Genomic DNA, 18,335 nt, shown 5'->3' with positions numbered 1-18,335 from the left:
GACTGGGGGTGGGGTCAGTCAACAGCAGAGATGGTGGTGGAATTGGAGGCTCCCTAGCGACATATCTGAACTGAGGTTATTTTCTGCAAGCTTGAGATAGCTCCTCGTGTTAAAGGGTCTTTCACTTTCAGTTTGTTTCTCCCTTGGAGGGTCTTTCTGCATTTCATTTTCTTATAGACTAATGCCCAATGCTCTTGTTTGGATATATTCTTATTTTCTATCTCCTCTTAACTTAATACAGTGGTTCAGAGGGGGTGAATAACAGGTGACAAGCCGGCTACAAGATATGGTGCAGTGTTCAAAATGCTGCTGCTGCCATGACCACCACCACCATCACCTCCACCACCAGCTCTGTCATCACCATGACCACCTCCATCATCACCATGACCACCTCCATCATCACCATGACCACCTCCATCATCACCTCCATCATCACCATGACCACCTCCATCATCACCTCCACCACCACCTCCATCATCACCATGACCACCTCCATCACCATGACCACTGCCATCATCACCTTCATCATCACCACTTCCATCACCTCTACCATTATCACCACCAGGAAGCCTACACCACCGCTCTGGGCAGCCCTTGGTAGCATAGGTTGTGTGGCCACCAGAGGGAGGCAGTCGCCAGGTTGCAGGGCTATACCTTCCACCTCCCAAGGGAAATCTGCTGTCTTGAAGGAAGAGTCTGTCTTTCAGGCTACTTTCACTTTGGTTTTTATGGGAAGACTGACACATAACAGAATTGTGGGGGAATTATAGGAACCATATGGCTCAAATATTTCTATTGTTGTTCAGTGGTCACCAAGTTATGTCTGACTCTGCAACTCATGCGACGCCCTGGACTGCAGCACACCATGCTTCCCTGTCCATCATCATCTCCCTGAGTTTGCTCAAACTCATGTCCATTGAGTCAGTGACACCATCCAACCATCTCATCCTCTGTCACCCCCTTCTCCTGCCTTCAATCTTTCCCAGCATCAGGGTCTTTTCCAATTAGTCAGTTCTTCCTATTAGGTGGCCAAAATATTGGAGCTTCAGCATCAGTCCTTCCAGTGACTATTCAGGACTGATTTCCTTTAGGATGGACTGGTTTGATCCTCCTTGAAGCCCAAAGGACTCTCAAGGACTTCTCCAACACCACAGTTCAAAAGCATCAGTTCTTTGCTGCTCAGCCTTCCTTATGGTCCACCTCTCATATCCATACATGACTACTGGAAACACCATAGCTTTGATTACAAATATTTCTATTGGTAGCTTTTCACCCTCAGTTTTTTTCCAGAATACTAAAAATACAAAAAATACCTTGTTTTTTTCTTTCCTCACTCCACATGTGTTGTCTCCTTTTAAGTATTCAACACATCTGCTTGATTTGGGTGGTCAGAGATGCTATTATGATGAGGTCCACTTAGGGACACAGACATGGAGCCCAGGTGGGCTGCCCTGCGGGTGGAAGGTGGTGGGACCCCCACCAGGAGACCTGTGCCCCTCTTCCCTCCTCTCCCGGAGCTGGAGATGTGAGACTCTCCTCCCAGCAGGACCCATGCCCGGGAGGGGTACGTGGGTAGGGCGGCACGGAGCTCACCCAGGCAAGCAGGGCCCACACTCAGCGTCGCGCTCTGTGTCCCCCGGGGTCAGCACCGTGGCGCGGAAGAAGCCCTCGCAGTCCTTGTGGCGCCGGCAGATCTGGTAGCCGCCCTTGGAGAACTTCTCCGCGGGGCAGGGAACGCAGCCGTAGTCCTCGTCCCTGGTGCCATAACCGCAGGACTGGCCAGGGAAGGATGGGACACAGGTGGGTCAGCGGCTGCATCACCACGACGACCACCACGCGACCCTGAGGTTCCTAAGCGCCGGGCGCACGGGCTGCTCCCAGGATCTCCTCTCTCGGGGCGTGGACTGTCCTAGCCGCAGCCCTCCCCCGTCTGCTCTGAGCCCGGGGTCCCCGCTGCCCCCACCCGTCCGATGCTGCCCCTCCTGCTGGCTCCAGGATAAACTCATCCGGCCAGGCTGACGGCCCTGGGAGTGCACACTCGGCGCCAGGACCCGAAACACCACAGCCACATTCAGGTTCCCGGCACTTAGCAGGTGGTCTGTGCAGAGATCCCAGAGGAGGGCGGTCCATTCCAGCCAGCCATGCGGGCGGGACATCAGTCCTCCGCGGCTCCCTACTCCCCGCGGGGGGGCGGGGGGGGGCCGCCTCCGGGGCGGGGCTTACCAGGTAGGGCTCCTCCCCTGGCGCGCACTGCGGGCACTCGCGGCACAGCCCCGTGGTCTGGTTGTAGAACTCGTTCTCACCACAGCTGGCCTCCTCCGCACTGGCCCGGCACACCAGGGACGCCTGCCTCGAGGAAGGGGCTCCTTTGGCCTCCACTCGTCCTTGGAGACCCCCGCTGACTCTGGTCAGCACCTGGAGGTTGTGGTGGAGGAGCCCTGGGGGGGACTCCTTCAGCTAATGCCCTGGCGGTCCTCGCCTGACAGTCAGAGGCTCCATCCCAAACACTTGGCACCCGCAGCTCCCCCGACTCCCCTCAAAGCCGGGGAGGCCCCATCCCGCAGCCCCCTGTCACAGGTGCCTCAGCTCACCCGGAGCTCGGGCTTGACTTAGGGTGTGGAGCTTGGCACAGGTGGGCTGGGCACCACCACACAGACCACAGAGCCGGCTGAGGGGAGCTCTGAGTACAGTGACCGCCTCTGGCTGGGGGCTGGTCAGGGCTTTGCCCTGGAGAGCCTGGTGAAGGTGGGGGCGGCAGCGTGTGATCACTGCACGGCTGCTGCACAGACAGGATGAGAGGGACATGGCTAGTGAAGGACATGGCCAAATGGCAGCTCCCACTAGGAATACCCTGGGGCACGGGCATCCCGGCCACTTACCAGCAGGACAGGCAGCCAGGCCATCCCTGTGCAGCTTCCCCTGCGGGCCATCCTGTCCCGAGGGGTCACCTGAAAGACACACTTCATCAGCAGGGGGCTGCTCGGGACCCCAGGCCCTGCCCAGCCTCATGTTCAGTCTGAGGGGCCTCCCGGAAGGTTTTAAGTTGAGCCCAGGCCCCTTGCTCCCCGGTGGCCACACTTGGGCCACTGCTGCCCACCTGGACTCGGGGTTTGAATTCCTGACAAAAGCACACCCTGCTCTGATGCTGGGGTAGAGGAGAAGCTTCCAGAATCAACCAATGACTCAGACTCGAGGTCAGCTGGCCTAGCTAAGTCCCCAAGGTCCCCCCAACCCGAATCCCCCGTGACCATTGTTGGTCACGGAAACCCACAATCCCCACCCGCACAGGGCAGATGGCTTGAGCCTCAGCCCTGATGCTCTGAGCCTGCTCCCGTTCTGGGGACCTCATGTCTACAGTGCAGGGTCCCCACGGCCCCAGGAGAAAAGCGGCCACAAGTCACTGAAGGGGAAAGCTGGGGGTCAGGGCAGAGTGGGGCAGCCGGACCTTCGGTCTAAACCCGCAGGACTATGCTCAGGAAGGCATTTGGGAGAAGGACCTAGTGGAATGCTGGTCCCCGGGGGAGGGGTCTGAATCCACCATCCACCAGCCTCTCAGCCTGGGGCCTCCCCTTGCTAATGGACTCCACAAGGTGCAGGTGGGACCGTGAGACTTGGTGCTTGTTCGTTATTCTGACAATTGCGATCCCAGGCCCTCAGCCCAGCGGGTCCCGCTTTGTCTGTAAAATTCCTGACACACAGCAGGTCTGTAGGGACAGCCACTGGCTTTTCAACAATAACTTTTTGTTGTGGCAGGGGGAAGCAGGAGTGACCCCATATGAGGGAGGTGGTGGGAAGCTATCCCTTCCAGGAAGTAGGGGTGTACATGTGAACTCTGACCAGCAGGGAAGGCTGCAGGTTTGGGGAGGATCCCCGCCATGGCCTGGGATGCCAGGGAAAGAGGAGGGATGGAGACAGGGCCCTGCATCCCAAGATCTTTGCGGATGGCACCCCTGTTGGCCTGTTTCTCACCCCAGTAGCGTCTGGTGGCTTTGGGGAGGGGCTAGTTTTCCGGAATCTCTTGACACAAATCCTGCCTTCTTCACTCCCCTGCACACACAGTCCTGCATTCAGAACTGTGTTTATGGTTGAAAACCCCAAGTGGACGGGGCCAGATGAAAGTGCCAGCCACCCGGGGTGAACTCCTGGGTGTTTTCCTTCTAGCAAGGAGCAAGCTGGGGCAGGCGGGGAGTGGGGAGGTGGGCCTGCGCCTGCCAGGTGGGCAGGGAAGGTGTACACAAAGGCCGGAACTTAGGATCAGCCCCGGGGCAGCCGGCCAGGTCAGGAGAGTGGATTTCCTAAATTAACAGACCTGGAACCCCGCCAAGGACCAGGCTGGGGTTTTTGCCTCAGTTGATTTCCAATTATAGCTGCACCTGGGAGGGTTTCCCTATAAACCCAGAGGGCCGGTGTAGCTCAGGGCTGTCCAGGCTCCTGGAAGAGCAACACGTGGATGAGAAACAAAATCGAGCCCGTGGTTTTGCTGCATTTCTGTTATCCACAGTGACTCCCCAGGAAGGAGGGCATGTGCGAGGCCAGGAGTGCAGCCATGTGGCCTGAGTATCCCCGGGTGCCCTGGAGGGGCTGTGGGTACCCTGGTGACCGGCCTGAGCCCTGACCTCTCCTCCCAGGTTCGGAAGGGCTTTCTTGGGAGCAGCACCATCTTCCCAGGTCCAGGATCTGCTGATGCAGGAGGCTCGCACTCCAGTTGTGGATGTGGAGGCCAATCAGGACCAAGGCTCAAGCCACACTTGGGCCCTGCGGGTGAAGCTGGGCCTCCTGGGAACCTCCTGGGCCTCACATGGAGGTCAAGGGTGTTAGGGGCAGCTTGGGCGAGGGGGTGCTGGGCGCAAAGCAATCAAGCTCTCCTCTTCAGAGCAGTGCTGGGCTCCGAGGGTGCAGCAGACCAGGAGCAGGGCCCGGGGTGGAGGTGTTCCTGGAGGCCAGAGATGGCGCGCTTCCTCTCACCCTGGTCCAGGGGCTGAGTCGGGGTCGGGGGCAGCACTGGCAGGGGGCAGCCGCTCAGGAAGTGTCCTGGCTCTTCAGCCACCAGGGCTGGCTGCTGCTTGGGCTGTGAATCCTGTTGGCAGGACGCACCTCCAGGGGCATCCCAGGGGTCCCGCCCCGCCTGGTGGAGGGCTCTCCAGAAACTCCAAGAGGTTTCTGGCTCACTGATGCTGCCAGGTGGGCAGTGCCAAGATGTGAGCATCACAGGCACCTGCCAGCCTCAGGGGTTGGACAGCTGGGGACATGAGTGAGATCGTAGGAGCCACTTTCCTGTGACCCCCACAACAAGACTGGGAGGAACTGGTGGTCAGGGAGAGGCCAAGGCTGGAGACTCTTGAGAGGGACCCCAGAGAGATGGAGGGTGAGGGGCTGAACGGGATGCAGGCAGGAGGGGACCACTGGGGGCATTCACATCACATCTTGGTGAAACCTGAGGACTCTGACAGGTAAGCGACCTCCAGTAGGTCGCCAGGTGGCAGGCAGTGTCCACGTTGTCTCGTGACGTAGGAATCACATTTGTGGGAACACCTGTGTGTAATCGTCTTGAGGTCCAAGGCCTCCCCTTCTCTGCTGGAGGCTGTTCCCTCAGGGGCCTCCTGACTGCACCTCCAGACTTGCCTCTCAGGACAGACACAGGGCCCCAGCTTCTGCTTCTCATTCAGCCTGTGGGCCATGGATGCATCAGGTGGCCACTGGCTGCTCGTCAGAGGATGTGGGTGCAACACCTGCCATCATCTGTTCCGAGGCTAACAGAGGTCAAGGCTGATGGGCTCTCACAGGCAAGCAGGAGTTTCAGGGGCAGGTCGGGGTTGAGTGGACAACACAGGAGGCAGCAGGGGAGGGCCACCGAGTGGGCAGGGGCTGGAGGAACCCACATGGAGGACCAAGAGGCCACAGAAGGTCCAGCCCATCACGCCTCCCCAGGGGAAGTTGACAAAGAAGCTGGTTATTAAAGATTAAAATAAGTACCCTAGCTTCATTTGTCCATTTTAATTGAAATAATACTCAGAAAATAGATATTCTTGCACACATGGAATAAATGTAATGCCTGAAGTGTGCGTTAACTTTTGGCCCCTTGTGGCTTTGGTACCAAAGGACCCTTGCTAACACAGACAAGCACATCACACAGTCTCAATTCCTGCTGGGCCTTAGCTCTTCAGCACTCAGGGAGTCAGGAAGAGCAACGAAACCGTATTCTGGTTCTGTTCACGTTTCTCTCTTTCTATGTTGCTCAGCTTTTCCTGTTTGCTTTAATTTTCCTACGTATAGACCAGTGACCATGGTAATTGTCTCCGAGGTGCTGTGCACATCCATAGCCTCAGAAGGTCCCTAAGTTCACACCAGCATTGCCACTGATTGTCAACCCCGGTTTGGGCTTCTTAGAAGGAGCCTGTGTGTGCACAGTGATGGAAGTGGGGCTGGACCTGGAGCAGGAAGCTCATGAGTTGAATGTGGCCAGAATTTATCCAGCCAGAAAGTTCAGCAGGAGGGCAGTTATGCTGTGCAAGCCTCCTGCTGTAAGACCTGTGCTCACAGAGTTCTATTCATTTGTTTCACTTAATGCCTCACAGCTGAAAGGATCTTATAACAACTGATGAGCCTGGTGAAGCTTTTAAAACAGTCTCTACTTTATTGCCTTACCATAATCAAGGGAAAGCATTTCCAGGGTAAAATCAGGAAGGTTGCTTTAACTAAAATACATTGCTTTAGACTACAAAGAGAAGGAAATGGCAACCCACTCCAGTGTTCTTGCCTGGAGAATCCCCGGGACGGGGGAGCCTGGTGGGCTGCCGTCTATGGGGTCACACAGAGTCGGACATGACTGAAGTGACACAGCAGCAGCAGCAGCAGCAGCAGACTACAAAAGGCAAGTTTTTCTAGGATGCTTGGGCGTACATGTGTGCTAAGTCGCGTCAGTCATGTCCGATTCTTTGTGATCCCATGGACTATAGTCAACCAGGTTTCTCTGTCCATGGGATTCTTCAGACAAGAGTACTGGAGTCGGTTGCTGTTTCCTTCCCCAAGAGTGCTCATATAAACATGAAATTTTGTTGAAACATAATAGCAACTGCTCTCTAGCACTTAAACATGCAGGTCGTCTATCCACATTCATCTGCCCATCCATCCATCCACCCATGCAGGGCTTATTGAGCATCTCCTCTAGGCTGAACCACAAACTGCCATGATGCCGACCAGGGGTACATGTGTGCTCAGTCGCTCAGTCATGCCCATGCTCTGCAGCCCCGAGGGCTGGAGCCCCCCAGGCTCCTCTGTCCATCGGATTCTCCAGGCAAGAATATTGGAGTGGCTTGCCATGTCCTCCTCCAGGGCACCTTCCTGATGCAAGGACTGAACCCACATCTCGTGTCTCCTGCATCTGGCAGATGGGTTCTTTACCTGGGAAGACCCTCCCCGCCAGATGATGCCCCACAATTTGGTTGACCATGAGATAAACACTGAGGTAGGGGATAAGCAACAAACAAACAACAACAAACTGTGGGAAATTCTTCGAGAGATGGGAATACCAGACCACCTGACCTGCCTCCTGAAAACCTGTATGCAGGTCAAGAAGCAACAGTTAGAACCGGATATGGAACAACAGACTGGTTCCAAATTGGGAAACGAGTATGTCAAGCTTGTATATTGTCACCATGCTTATTTAACTTATGAATACATCATGGGAAATGCCAACTGGATGAAGCACAAACTGGAATCAAGATTGCCCGGAGAAATACCAACAACCTCAGATATGCAAATGACACCCTTATGGTAGAGAGCAAAGAGGAACTAAAGAGCCTCTTGATGAAGGTGAAAAAGGAGAGAGAAAAAACTGGCTTAGAACTCAACATTGAAAAAACTAAGATCATGGCATCCGGATCCATTACTTCATGGCAACTAAATGGGGAAAAAATGGAAACAGTGGCAGACTTTATTTTCTTGGGCTCCAAAATCACTGTGGACAGTGACTGGAGCCATGAAATTAAAAGACACTTGTTCCTTGGAAGGAAAGCTATGACAAACCTAGGCAGCGTATTCAAAAGCAGAGACATCATTTTGCTGACAAAGATCCATATAGTCAAAGCTGTGGTTTTTCCAATAGTCATGTACAGATGTGAGAGTTGGATCATAAAGAAGGCTGAACAGCGAAGAACTGATGTTTTCGAACTGTGGTGCTGGAGAAGACTTTTAAGAGTCCCTTAGACCGCAAGGAAATCAAACCAGTCAATCCTAAAGGAAATCAACCCTGAATATTCATTGGAAGGACTGAGGCTGAAGCTCCAATACTTCAGCCACCTAATGGGAAGAGCCAACTCATTGGAAAAGACCCTGATGCTGGGAAAGATTGAAGGCAGGAGGAGAAGGGGGTGACAGAAGATGAGATGGTTTGATGGACATGAGTTTGAGCAAGCTCTGGGAGATGGTGAAGGACAGGGAAGCCTGGCGTGCTGCAGTCCATGGGGTTGCAGAGAGTCAGACAGGACTTAGCAACTGAACAACAGCAATGGGAGTAAGCTGTGGGTGCTGTTGGGTATCGTGTGTGGGGAGATCAGAAAGGCTGCCCTGGACCCAGAGAAGGGAGGACGCCCTGCAAAGGCAGAGAGCAAGGAGGAGGGCCTGCAGCTCTGGGTCGGTACTCTAGCCTCGTGTCTTAGCAGTGGACTGTGAGCCATCTCCTGCACTGTGTTTCAGGAAGTGGTAGTGTTCTCGCTTTATGCCCAGGGACCCCTGTGCAGGTCTCCCCCCAGCTCACTGTCCTCCGTCCTTTGCTTAGCAATATTGGGAAGATGACCCTCCCAGCCCACCCTTCCCCCACCCCCAACAAGCCACCCCATGCCTGCCCCTGCCAGTCCAGCTTCTGCTGTGCCTGGACCCCTGGAACGTGGTCCTTGGCCACAGCAGTTCAGTTCAACAGCACAACCAAATCAGGGATCCAGTAGACCATTTGTGGACACAGACCCTGGAATCCCAACCACACCAGCCAAATGAGAGATACTAATTTGATGTAAGAGACCTGTTAAGTAGAGGAAATTGAAGGAAATAATCCATTGGCACCAGAATCATTAGCTTCTAAATCCGCACCAGCAAGAGTCAGCAAGAGGGAGCTGAAGCACTGCTGTTACTATTCACCCCGAGGGAGCCTCAGCTGGCTTCCAGTCCAGGATGTTATCCTGGTAAATTAGGCAGCTCCCACCTGGGTGGCAGAAGCCTCCGGGGTCTCCTGACAGTGGCCTGAAGGGGAGGGGGCAGCGAAGGCAAGGCCCAGACACCCGTATGTCCAGCCTGCTGCCCTGGTGCCTCCCTTTGAGGCCTGGAGCCCAGACAACGAAGAGGGGTTCCTAGGGCAGGGAGAGGTAGAGGTGTGCACTCGGGCTCTCAAGATCCCCGGGCTTCACCAAGTTGAGGGGAGGCAGTCAGGGCCCCCAGTCACCAAGTGTGGACCCGCGTGCACAGGAACAGCGGAGGCGGGGTTAGAAATGATCAGACTCTCGTGTGCGGTCAGAACAGTGGCTGATAGTTCTGGTTCACAGCACTGACTCTTACGTTCTTATTGTTGAGACTGCACTTAAAAAAGCAAGCAGCTTTATAGGGTGCAATTAATTCACAGCAAATCCCACTCGTTTCCAGCGTGTAGGTGGCGAGTTGGATGGTCTGCACCACACAGCCTCTACCCAAGCACACAGAACCTCCACCTTCAGGAGGCCTTCCCGCACCCCTTCCTTACCGTGCCTCATCACAGTGCCCCTTCATCACAGCACCCCTTCATCATCTAGCCCCTCCTCACTGTGTCCATGGCCTGTTGGTCACTGCAGATATGCAATTGTGGGTTCTGGCTCCCCAAGCAACCCCGCAGCCATCTCCACACCGGCCATGAGCCCGGAGAAAGGAAGGCTCAGTTCAGTTCAGTTCAGTTCAGTCATTCAGTCGTGTCCGACTCTCTGTGACCCCATGAATTGCAGCACGCCAGGCCTCCCTGTCCATCACCAACTCCCAGAGTTCACTCAGACTCACGTCCATCGAGTCCGTGATGCCATCCAGCCATCTCATCCTCGGTCGTCCCCTTCTCCTCCTGCCCCCAATCTCTCCCAGCATCAAAGTTTTTTCCAATGAGTCATTTTTTCGCATCAGGTGGCCAAAGTATTGGAGTTTCAGCTTTAGCATCAGTCCTTCCAAAGAACACCCAGGACTGATCTCCTTCAGAATGGACTGGTTGGATCTCCTTGCAGTCCAAGGAACTCTCAAGAGCCTTCTCCAACACCACAGTTCAAAAGCATCAATTCTTCGGCGCTCAGCCTTCTTCACAGTCCAACTCTCACATCCATACATGACCACTGGGAAAACCATAGCCTTGACTAGACGGACCTTAGTCAGCAAAGTAATGTCTCTGCTTTTGAATATGCTATCTAGGTTGGTCATAACTTTTCTTCCAAGGAGTAAGCATCTTTTAATTTCATGGCTGCAGTCACCATCTGCAGTGATTTTGGAGCCCAAAAACATAAAGTCTGACACTGTTTCCACTGTTTCCCCATCTATTTCCCATGAAGTGATGGGACCAGATGCCATGATCTTCATTTTCTGAATGTCGAGCTTTAAACCAACTTTTTCACTCTCCTCTTTCACTTTCATCAAGAGGCTTTTTAGCTCCTCTTCACTTTCTGCCATAAGGGTGGTGTCATCTGCATATCTGAGGTGATTGATATTTCTCCCGGCAATCTTGATTCCAATCTTGAATCTTGATTCCAATCTTGAATCTTGTGTTTCTTCCAGTCCAGTGTTTCTCATGATATACTCTGCATAGAAGTTAAATAACCAGGGTGACAACACACAGCCTTGACGTACTCCTTTTCCCATTTGGAACCAGTCTGTTGTTCCATGTCCAGTTCTAACTGTTGCTTCCTGACCTGCATACAGATTTCTCAAGAGGTGGGTCAGGTGGTCTGGTATTCCCATCTCTTTCAGAATTTTCCACAGTTTCTTGTGATCCACACAGTCAAAGGCTTTGGCATAGTCAATAAAGCAGAAATAGATGTTTTTCTGGAACTCTCTTGCTTTTTCCATGATCCAGCGGATGTTGGCAATTTGATCTCTGGTTCCTCTGCTGTTTCTAAAACCAGCTTGAACATCTGGAAGTTCACGGTTCACGTATTGGTGAAGCCTGGCTTGGAGAATTTTGAGCATTACTTTACTAGTGTGTGAGATGAGTACAATTGTGTGGTGGTTTGAGCATTCTTTGGCATTGCCTTTCTTTGGGATTGGAATGAAAACTGACCTTTTCCAATCCTGTGGCCACTGCTGAATTTTCCAAATTTGCTGGCATATTGAGTGCAGCACTTTCACAGCATCATCTTTCAGGATTTGAAATAGCTCCACTGGAATTCCTTCACCTCCACTAGCTTTGTTTGTAGTGATGCTTTCTAAGGTCCACTTGACTTCACATTCCAGAATGTTTGGCTCTAGATGAGTGATCACACCATCGTGATTATCTTGGTCGTGAAGATCTTTTTTGTACAGTTCTTCTGTGTATTCTTGCCACCTCTTCTTAATATCTTCTGCTTCTGTTAGGTCCATTCCATTTCTGTCCTTTATCAGCAGGAGGGAAATGTCAAGGAAGCCTGAGGACATTTCCCAGGCTCCCTGGACAGACGGTGACTGCAGAGAGCCCTGCTCTGGCATAACCCCCTCCGCAACAGAGCCCTGGGTCCTGAGCCATCTGGGGCCCTCACTCAGCAGGGGGATGAATGCGTGTCTGGCAGGGAGGCAAGCCCAGCCTGCGGGGTGGGCAGTCTGGTCCCAGCAGGCGAGGACACTGTGGGGATGTCTCTCTCCTTGGAGAATGGAGGTTCTGGTGATGAGAAGCCGCAGCCCCGTAAGCCGGCAGCTAGGGGAAACCACAAGGGCAAAGAGAAACCTCTGCGGGTTTCCTCAGGCACCTGTGTTTGGGGACTGGAGCCTTTGTGCAGGGTGAGTGGAGGGCCAAGTGGCCCGGACTCAGCCTCACTCGTGCACTCGCTTCATTTCACCCCCCAGAGTCGGAATTTGGCACTTAAGGGACCCCACTTGACTCACTGAGCCAGTGGAGGCTCAGAGAGGTTGAGCAGCTTGCCTGAGGTCACACAGACAGAGGTGGCAGAGCCGCAGCCCACCAAACCAGGTCTGTTTCTCTTTCTGCCAGGGGTTCTGGGGGCACAGGGAGGGGCTGGGGTTGCTGGGGCAGGGTAGGTCCGAGGGCCAAGTCAGTTCAACGTAGACTTGGTTTCACCTAACTTCTGGGGTCCCATGAGAGCCAGATAGCTGTTCCCGGGGCCAGATGAGGCTTAGGAGTTGGGGTGATGGAGTTGGCCTCCCCCGGCCTCCCTTGGTGGGTCTTCGCCGTGACCCTCCCCACCCCCAGCCCTTTGAAGATTTGGGAGTGTTTGGTCCCAGTGTATCCTAGTCCCTCTTGTTCAGATGAGGCACCACCTCCCCTGATGCCTGACACCCGGGACTCCCAAGACCCCTGAGGATGAAGGGGCGAGAGGACCCCCAGCAGGTGGGTGGTGTTTGCTTGTTTGCTGTGAGCCTCCTTGTCTCAGTCCAGCTACTGTGAACACGTGGGTGCAGCCGGGCTGGGGGCAGAGGTGGATGGTGCCAGGGCGGGTGGTGGCAGTGCTGGGGGGGAGGTGCCCCCACATCCAGTCTGGCTGCCCCCGCGTCGAGTCCCAGCATGAAGCCAGGAGCTTGTAAACTTGTTTCCTTCCTGTCAGACTCAGGGGCTTGTTCTGCCAGTTTGAGAACAGTCATTTTTCATACTCTTCCCGTTGTTCAGGGATGGGCGCTGGAGAAGGTGACCCGGTGAAGGTTCCCCTGGGTCAGCCAAGAGCCCCCTGAGGCCACGGGGACGGAGGGAGGTCACAGCCTCACGGGCCAAGCCAGAGCCCCTGTCCCCGCCTGGCTCATCCCTGTGGGGTTAAGCTACACGTCATGTGAAACAGAGTCACTTGGAATTTCCCCATGTGTATGCGTGTCCCAGCCTGTCCTTGCTCCAAAGAGAGGAGTTGGGTCAGTGTCCTAGTCTTGACGGTCCTTTTAGAGACTCTGGAGGTGGTGGCATCGCCAACTGAGACAGGCAGCCACTCGCGGGGATGTGCGGAGCTGCCCCAGGCGTGGGGGGACTGCCGCCGTGCACCCCGATTCTGAGCACAGCCTTGGCTTCCTTGGCTGATGCTGCAGGGGTGTCTGTCCAGTCTGTCCATCTGTCTGGTGCTGCTGTCTCATCGCCACCCAGCACCTCCTTCCTCCAAGACCACAGTCATGGTCTCAGCTCATCCAGGCCGAGTGGGACTAGCAGGCACTCTGTCCCCTGCAGGCGGCTGTACTCAGAGCAGCCCGGCCGAGACCTGTGGCCTGGCGCGAACGTCTTCCCCTCAGGTCTGAGCCGGGGGCACAGGGGTCCCCACCTGCCTCTCCTCAGGGCCTTGCATGGGGTGGATGTACGTGGGAGGGCTTTAAACTTGGAACCCATAGGGACTGAGGTTACCTGGGGACACCCGGGCAGTTACTATCCAGCCACAGCGAGCAAACCCGCCTCTGCTCCGAAGGAGTGTGTTTGCTTTGAGGAAACTTAAAGCAGTCTGTGACCACGAGGATCTCGGTTACAGGGCCCACTCTACTGCCCCTTGATTGGCTTGTTTGGCTGCACCACGTGGCATGGGCGATCCTAGTTCCCCCGAGCAGGAATGGAATGGAATCCATCGCCCCTCTGGTGGAGCTCAGAGTCTTACCCACAGGACCACCAGGGACGCCCACACACTTCTCTCTCTACCCTAATGTGGCTATTACTCCCTCTGTGGGTGAGGTGGGGGTTCCTTCAAAGCAAACTGTCCCTGTGTGGGAAGGATCTGGGTCCCAGGTGCGCCTCCATCATTTACAAGCTGTGGGACTCTGGGCAGATAATTTAATCATTTCTGCACCATGGCTGGCTCATTAGTAAAACTACGATATGAATAGGACGCACTCAGAATGCAAGGATTAAAGTGCTTACAACAGTGCTTGGCGCCCAGTAAATGCTAATGAATGCAGGCTATTTGCAATTTGGGGAATTGTTTCCAATTATGAAAAAATTAGAAAATAAAAGAAACATACAAAAAGGAAATAAAAATCATAAATCACCCATTTTGGTGCATTCTCTTTGTGCTCTACTTGTACAGACATAGATATCTTTGAATTGCAGTTAGGATAGCAGCGTTTACATGCTGCTCATGGTTCATCTTCTTCCTTCCCTGTGGCCTTAATTAGCCTCAGATCACATTCTTTTTAATGGATCTGAACTATTTCACAGTACGGATATGCCATAATTAAATCAGCCAGTGCCCTAGTATCTGACCTTCAGGTCGGCTCCCACTTGTCACTATTATAAGTACTGTGCAGTGATCATTGTTATGCCTGTTTGATGATGTCTTTGTAAAGTCCAGAAAGTGAAGTTATGAGCATTGAAGGGCGGGAGAAAGTGTGTGAGGAACACCTGCACTGGCACTGGTCCTTTACACCCAGACGTGACTTTTGATTTAGTTTCAGGTGAGAACGAAGCCTGGTTGTGAATACTGGGTGTTCCCGCTGCACTGAGATCACCCTGTCCTCAGCCAGTCCTCTGCCTACTGCCTGCTGGCCGTGCACGCAGCCATTCAGATGTGACGGCTCGAACACCTGCCAGCCCTCCTGGGCAGCTGAGACACAGCCTGGAGCCGGTGGGGGCTGGATGTTCATACTCCCTCGTAGACCCATGAGGAGGGCACCTGCCTGACTCCTTCCTGTCTTGTATCACCAGAATTTGCTGAAAATCTTTGGTTTGTGGGGTTTCCCAGGTGGTGCTAGTGGTGAAGAATCCACCTGCCAATGCAGGAGGCATAAGAGACTTGGGTTTGATCCCTGGGTCGGGAAGATCCCCTGGAGGGCAGGACAACCCACTCCAGTATTCTTGCCTGGAGAATCCCATGGACAAAGGAAACTGGCAGGCTACTGTCCATGGTGTCACAGAGCTAGACACGACTGAAGCGGCTGATGCTCTTTGTTTACGATTTGTTTTGGGTTTTCCTTCTCGTCTGGACTTCTGCAGTTGGGACCTGAAGAAATGGGTCACTTCTGAACTGTGTGACTCAGCCCAGGTCCCCACAACCCACAGGCCCTGGTTCCTCCAGCTGTGCTGAGAGCCTGGCCTGTGGCAGGGTGCTGCTGGTGGGCTCCCAGCGGCTGCTGACCGCGGCTCCATGAGCCGGGTGGAAGCCATGTTCTTTGTTTTGGGCAGAGGGGTCCCTTTCAAGCTGTCTTCTGGGAGCCAGAGGTCTGAGCCCCCAGGCTGGCATGTCGGGGTCACGGCAGGGCCTTGGTGATACCTGGAGGTCATCTCGTCTCCTAAGAACAGTCATCCAACCAGGGCTCTAAATAGACTCCCCCATCCTGCCCCCACCATGGGCTCCATGACTCCACCAGTCCCGAGGCCACTGCCTTCCGACTGAAGTTCCCCGCCTCCAAGCCTCGGGGCCATAGCCCCACACACCTGGACGACTTGAGCTGAGTGAGGAGACACGCACCTGCCTCCAAGTGCATTTAAAGCCTAATTGTAGGGGCATTAAAAACCGTTTGACGCCCAGCTGTGTCCCTCAGCAGACCTGCCAGGGAGGCTGGGGAGGAGGGACCTGCGTTTTCTGACGCGGGATGCTGGTTTTCCGCTCTCCTCTCTTGGGTGCAGCTGTGACTTGGCTGCATCTGCATTGAGCTCAATATTATGTCTTTGTAACATTTTTGATCTTCATTAATTATAGCTCAGGAAAGCTGACAAAGGCAACCTGTCTCTTTAATGTAAACAAGATTAATTGCACGGTTCCTGCAGAAAGTGAACTACCAGCAGTTTAACAAAAAATATTTGTCTTTAGAGCAGCCTTTGGATGAAAAAAGAGAAAAAAAAAGATGAGAACTGTTGCAGGAAGTGCCGAAGCTGCCAAGTGAGCGTGCCCGCAAGCCTCGCCCTCATTATGAGCCTAAAGCGCACACGCCCGCACTTTCATCCTCCTCCAGGCCCCGGACGAGGCCCTGCACACGGCCGCGGCTCTGCAGCCTGGAATGCGGCCTGGTTGTTTGAAGATGGGGTTTACACCCGACACCTTTCCTCAAGCACCTCGTCCAGACTCGCCTGCTCTCGCATCAGCCGCAGACCGACAGCCTGGGTGCTTCATCTTATAACGACCACATAATCCAAGATAAACACAAACGGGATCGCTATCACTTTCATTAATAACCGTGAAATGTTCCTTCCTTCAGCAGGTACAAAACCCAAACCGGCAAATGCGCTCCGTGGGCCGAGGCTGAGGCTCATGGGGGCGAGGGTGCACCTAGGGCAGGGGCATGGGGGCAGCCAGAGGACATCTCTCGGCTGCTCTCTGGCTCTAGGACCCTGGCTGGGAGGTAGGGGGCTGAACTGGGCACATCCCTCTCAGCTCATCACCCTCCAGCCAAGAGGCTCCTGGAGTCCACCCCTGGGGCCCTCAGCTGCCTTCTGCTGGAAGCCCCGGGACAGAGCCCTGGATGAAGGCTGTGGACCCAGATGCTGCGAGCTTCAGGCCAATCAGAAAGACCAGTGGGGTGGGGGTGGCAGTGCAGACTCATGGCTGAGAGAAGGCAGAGGGCTGAGGGCAAGACGACGCTGATGAACTCCCCACCCCATCCCAGGGAGCGCCTCTGGCTGGACAGCGGACACCAAGCTCAGAAAGTGGGAGAAGCAGCAGAGGCTGCGCCCAGCCATGGAGTCCTGGCTGAGAACGTGCTGGACTCAGGCCTAATGGAGTGTGTGTTGGGCTGGGGGGTATGGGGGGTATGCAGCCAGGCCAGCAAGGGCATCTGGAGGCCATGTCTGGGCGGACAGGCCCTGGTCAGCCCCTGGTCTGTGGTCCCGGCCCCCACGTGGCCAGCGGGTGAAGCAGCAGGCGCCCTGGGGCTGGGCTTGGGGTTGGCTCATGCTTTCCCAGGGAGGAGGGGCTGAGGGGGAAGCGGGACTTTCCAAGTTTAGACACCAGTCTGGAAATGGGACACCAGACTGCCCATGGGCAGAGGTGAGGAGAGTCCAGGAAGGTGGCCTGGGTGAGAGTAGCTGGACAAGTGGTTACCGCGTGGCCATGGGGGGGCCTTTAGATTGTCACAACCAGAGTGTTGCATTGCTCAGTTTTCTGCTTTTCTGGGATAAAATGACTCAAGCTATGAGATTTCCAGGGACCCTGGTTCCAAGGAAGTCACTGGGTCGAGGGCCCTCTGGGAACTTGGCCCTGGAAGTGCAGGAGTGCGCGGGTGAGGCTGTGCCCACTGTGTTCTGTGTGGTCATGAAAGCCTGGCCCAGAGGGCAAGGGAGATGGGGACCACTCAGGCAGAGAGGGGACATCCAGCGGCTGAGAGTCAGGCTTTGCTGCAGGGCTCAGCCCAGGGTGCAGGCCCTCACAGCACCTGCTCACAACATCCCCGTGAGACCAGAGACTGAGCCGTGGCCAGCAGGGCTCCTCCACTCCACGTGGGCCCACAAGCTGTGTCTCGCTCCCAGGAAGGATGCCAGTCTGCCCCATGAACTGATTCCACACAGCACTCATGGAGGGGCAGGCAGCCGAGGACGCTCTGCCCCAGGGAGCAGATGGGGGGTTTCACTGGTGTGTGTGTGGGGGGGTGCGGGTCTCCTAATCCCTCAGAACTGAGTGTGGGCCCACTGCTTCCATGAGAGGTCCTTGTGCTGGGGACGGACCAGGGGAGGGGCCCTGTGTCAAGGGCATTGGGTCAGATCTAACATTCCAAGCTGATGTTTGGAAGAAGGACCACAGCTGTGTCTCAGGTTGGCGCTGGGGAGAAGGCAGGAGGAGGGGAGCAGCCTCGAGGTGGGCCTTCCTCCGCCCGCCCTGCTCGAATCCAGCAGTTTGTAAAACCCCGGAGAGGTTTTCCTCCCCGTGCCAACTCTTCCCACAGAGCACAGAAGGAAAACCCACAGAGAGGACAGATGGAAAGGTGAACTTGCCAGGGGCCGCGTGGGTCACGTCTGGACCACCCCCCACCTCTGCTCGGGGCCTTGGTGTGGCTGCCAGCACTCTGCCCACCCCAGGGGAGCTGTACTCCCATCACATTTCACCTCTTAACCCAAGTTCTTGTGAAAATCTCATGAAACAGGTGCTGTTCTGTTGTGTCCACCTTATGGATAAGCCAGTGGTAAAGGAGGTCAGGTCACTGTCTACATTCACACAACCAGTAAGTGATGAAGGAGCTTAAACCAGAGCTCCCACCCAAGGCCCACACCCTCCCTGTGGCCACCACCCTGCCTCCCCACCTGG

The 18,335-nt window shown here is 54.9% G+C and overlaps 1 protein-coding gene across 1 annotated transcript in view; it reads right to left on the bottom strand.

Moving 5' to 3' along the window:
- The window catches only part of EDAR (ectodysplasin A receptor), a 52,780-nt gene that overhangs the window by 15,484 nt on the left and 18,961 nt on the right, over nt 1-18,335 (bottom strand). The window contains exons 2-4 of the mRNA XM_018055299.1: nt 2,880-2,948; nt 2,224-2,346; nt 1,594-1,775 (exon numbers count right to left, since the gene is read on the bottom strand). Coding sequence (XP_017910788.1) covers nt 1,594-1,775; nt 2,224-2,346; nt 2,880-2,930 — 356 coding nt within the window. The 5' untranslated portion in view covers nt 2,931-2,948. The remainder of the gene's footprint in view (nt 1-1,593; nt 1,776-2,223; nt 2,347-2,879; nt 2,949-18,335) is intronic.

The sequence above is a fragment of the Capra hircus genome, chromosome 11 (genome assembly GCF_001704415.2).
Source record: "Capra hircus breed San Clemente chromosome 11, ASM170441v1, whole genome shotgun sequence".
NCBI lineage: Eukaryota > Metazoa > Chordata > Mammalia > Artiodactyla > Bovidae > Capra > Capra hircus.
Note: the sequence above shows the minus strand (reverse complement) of the source record. Positions and strands in the feature narration are given on the sequence as shown.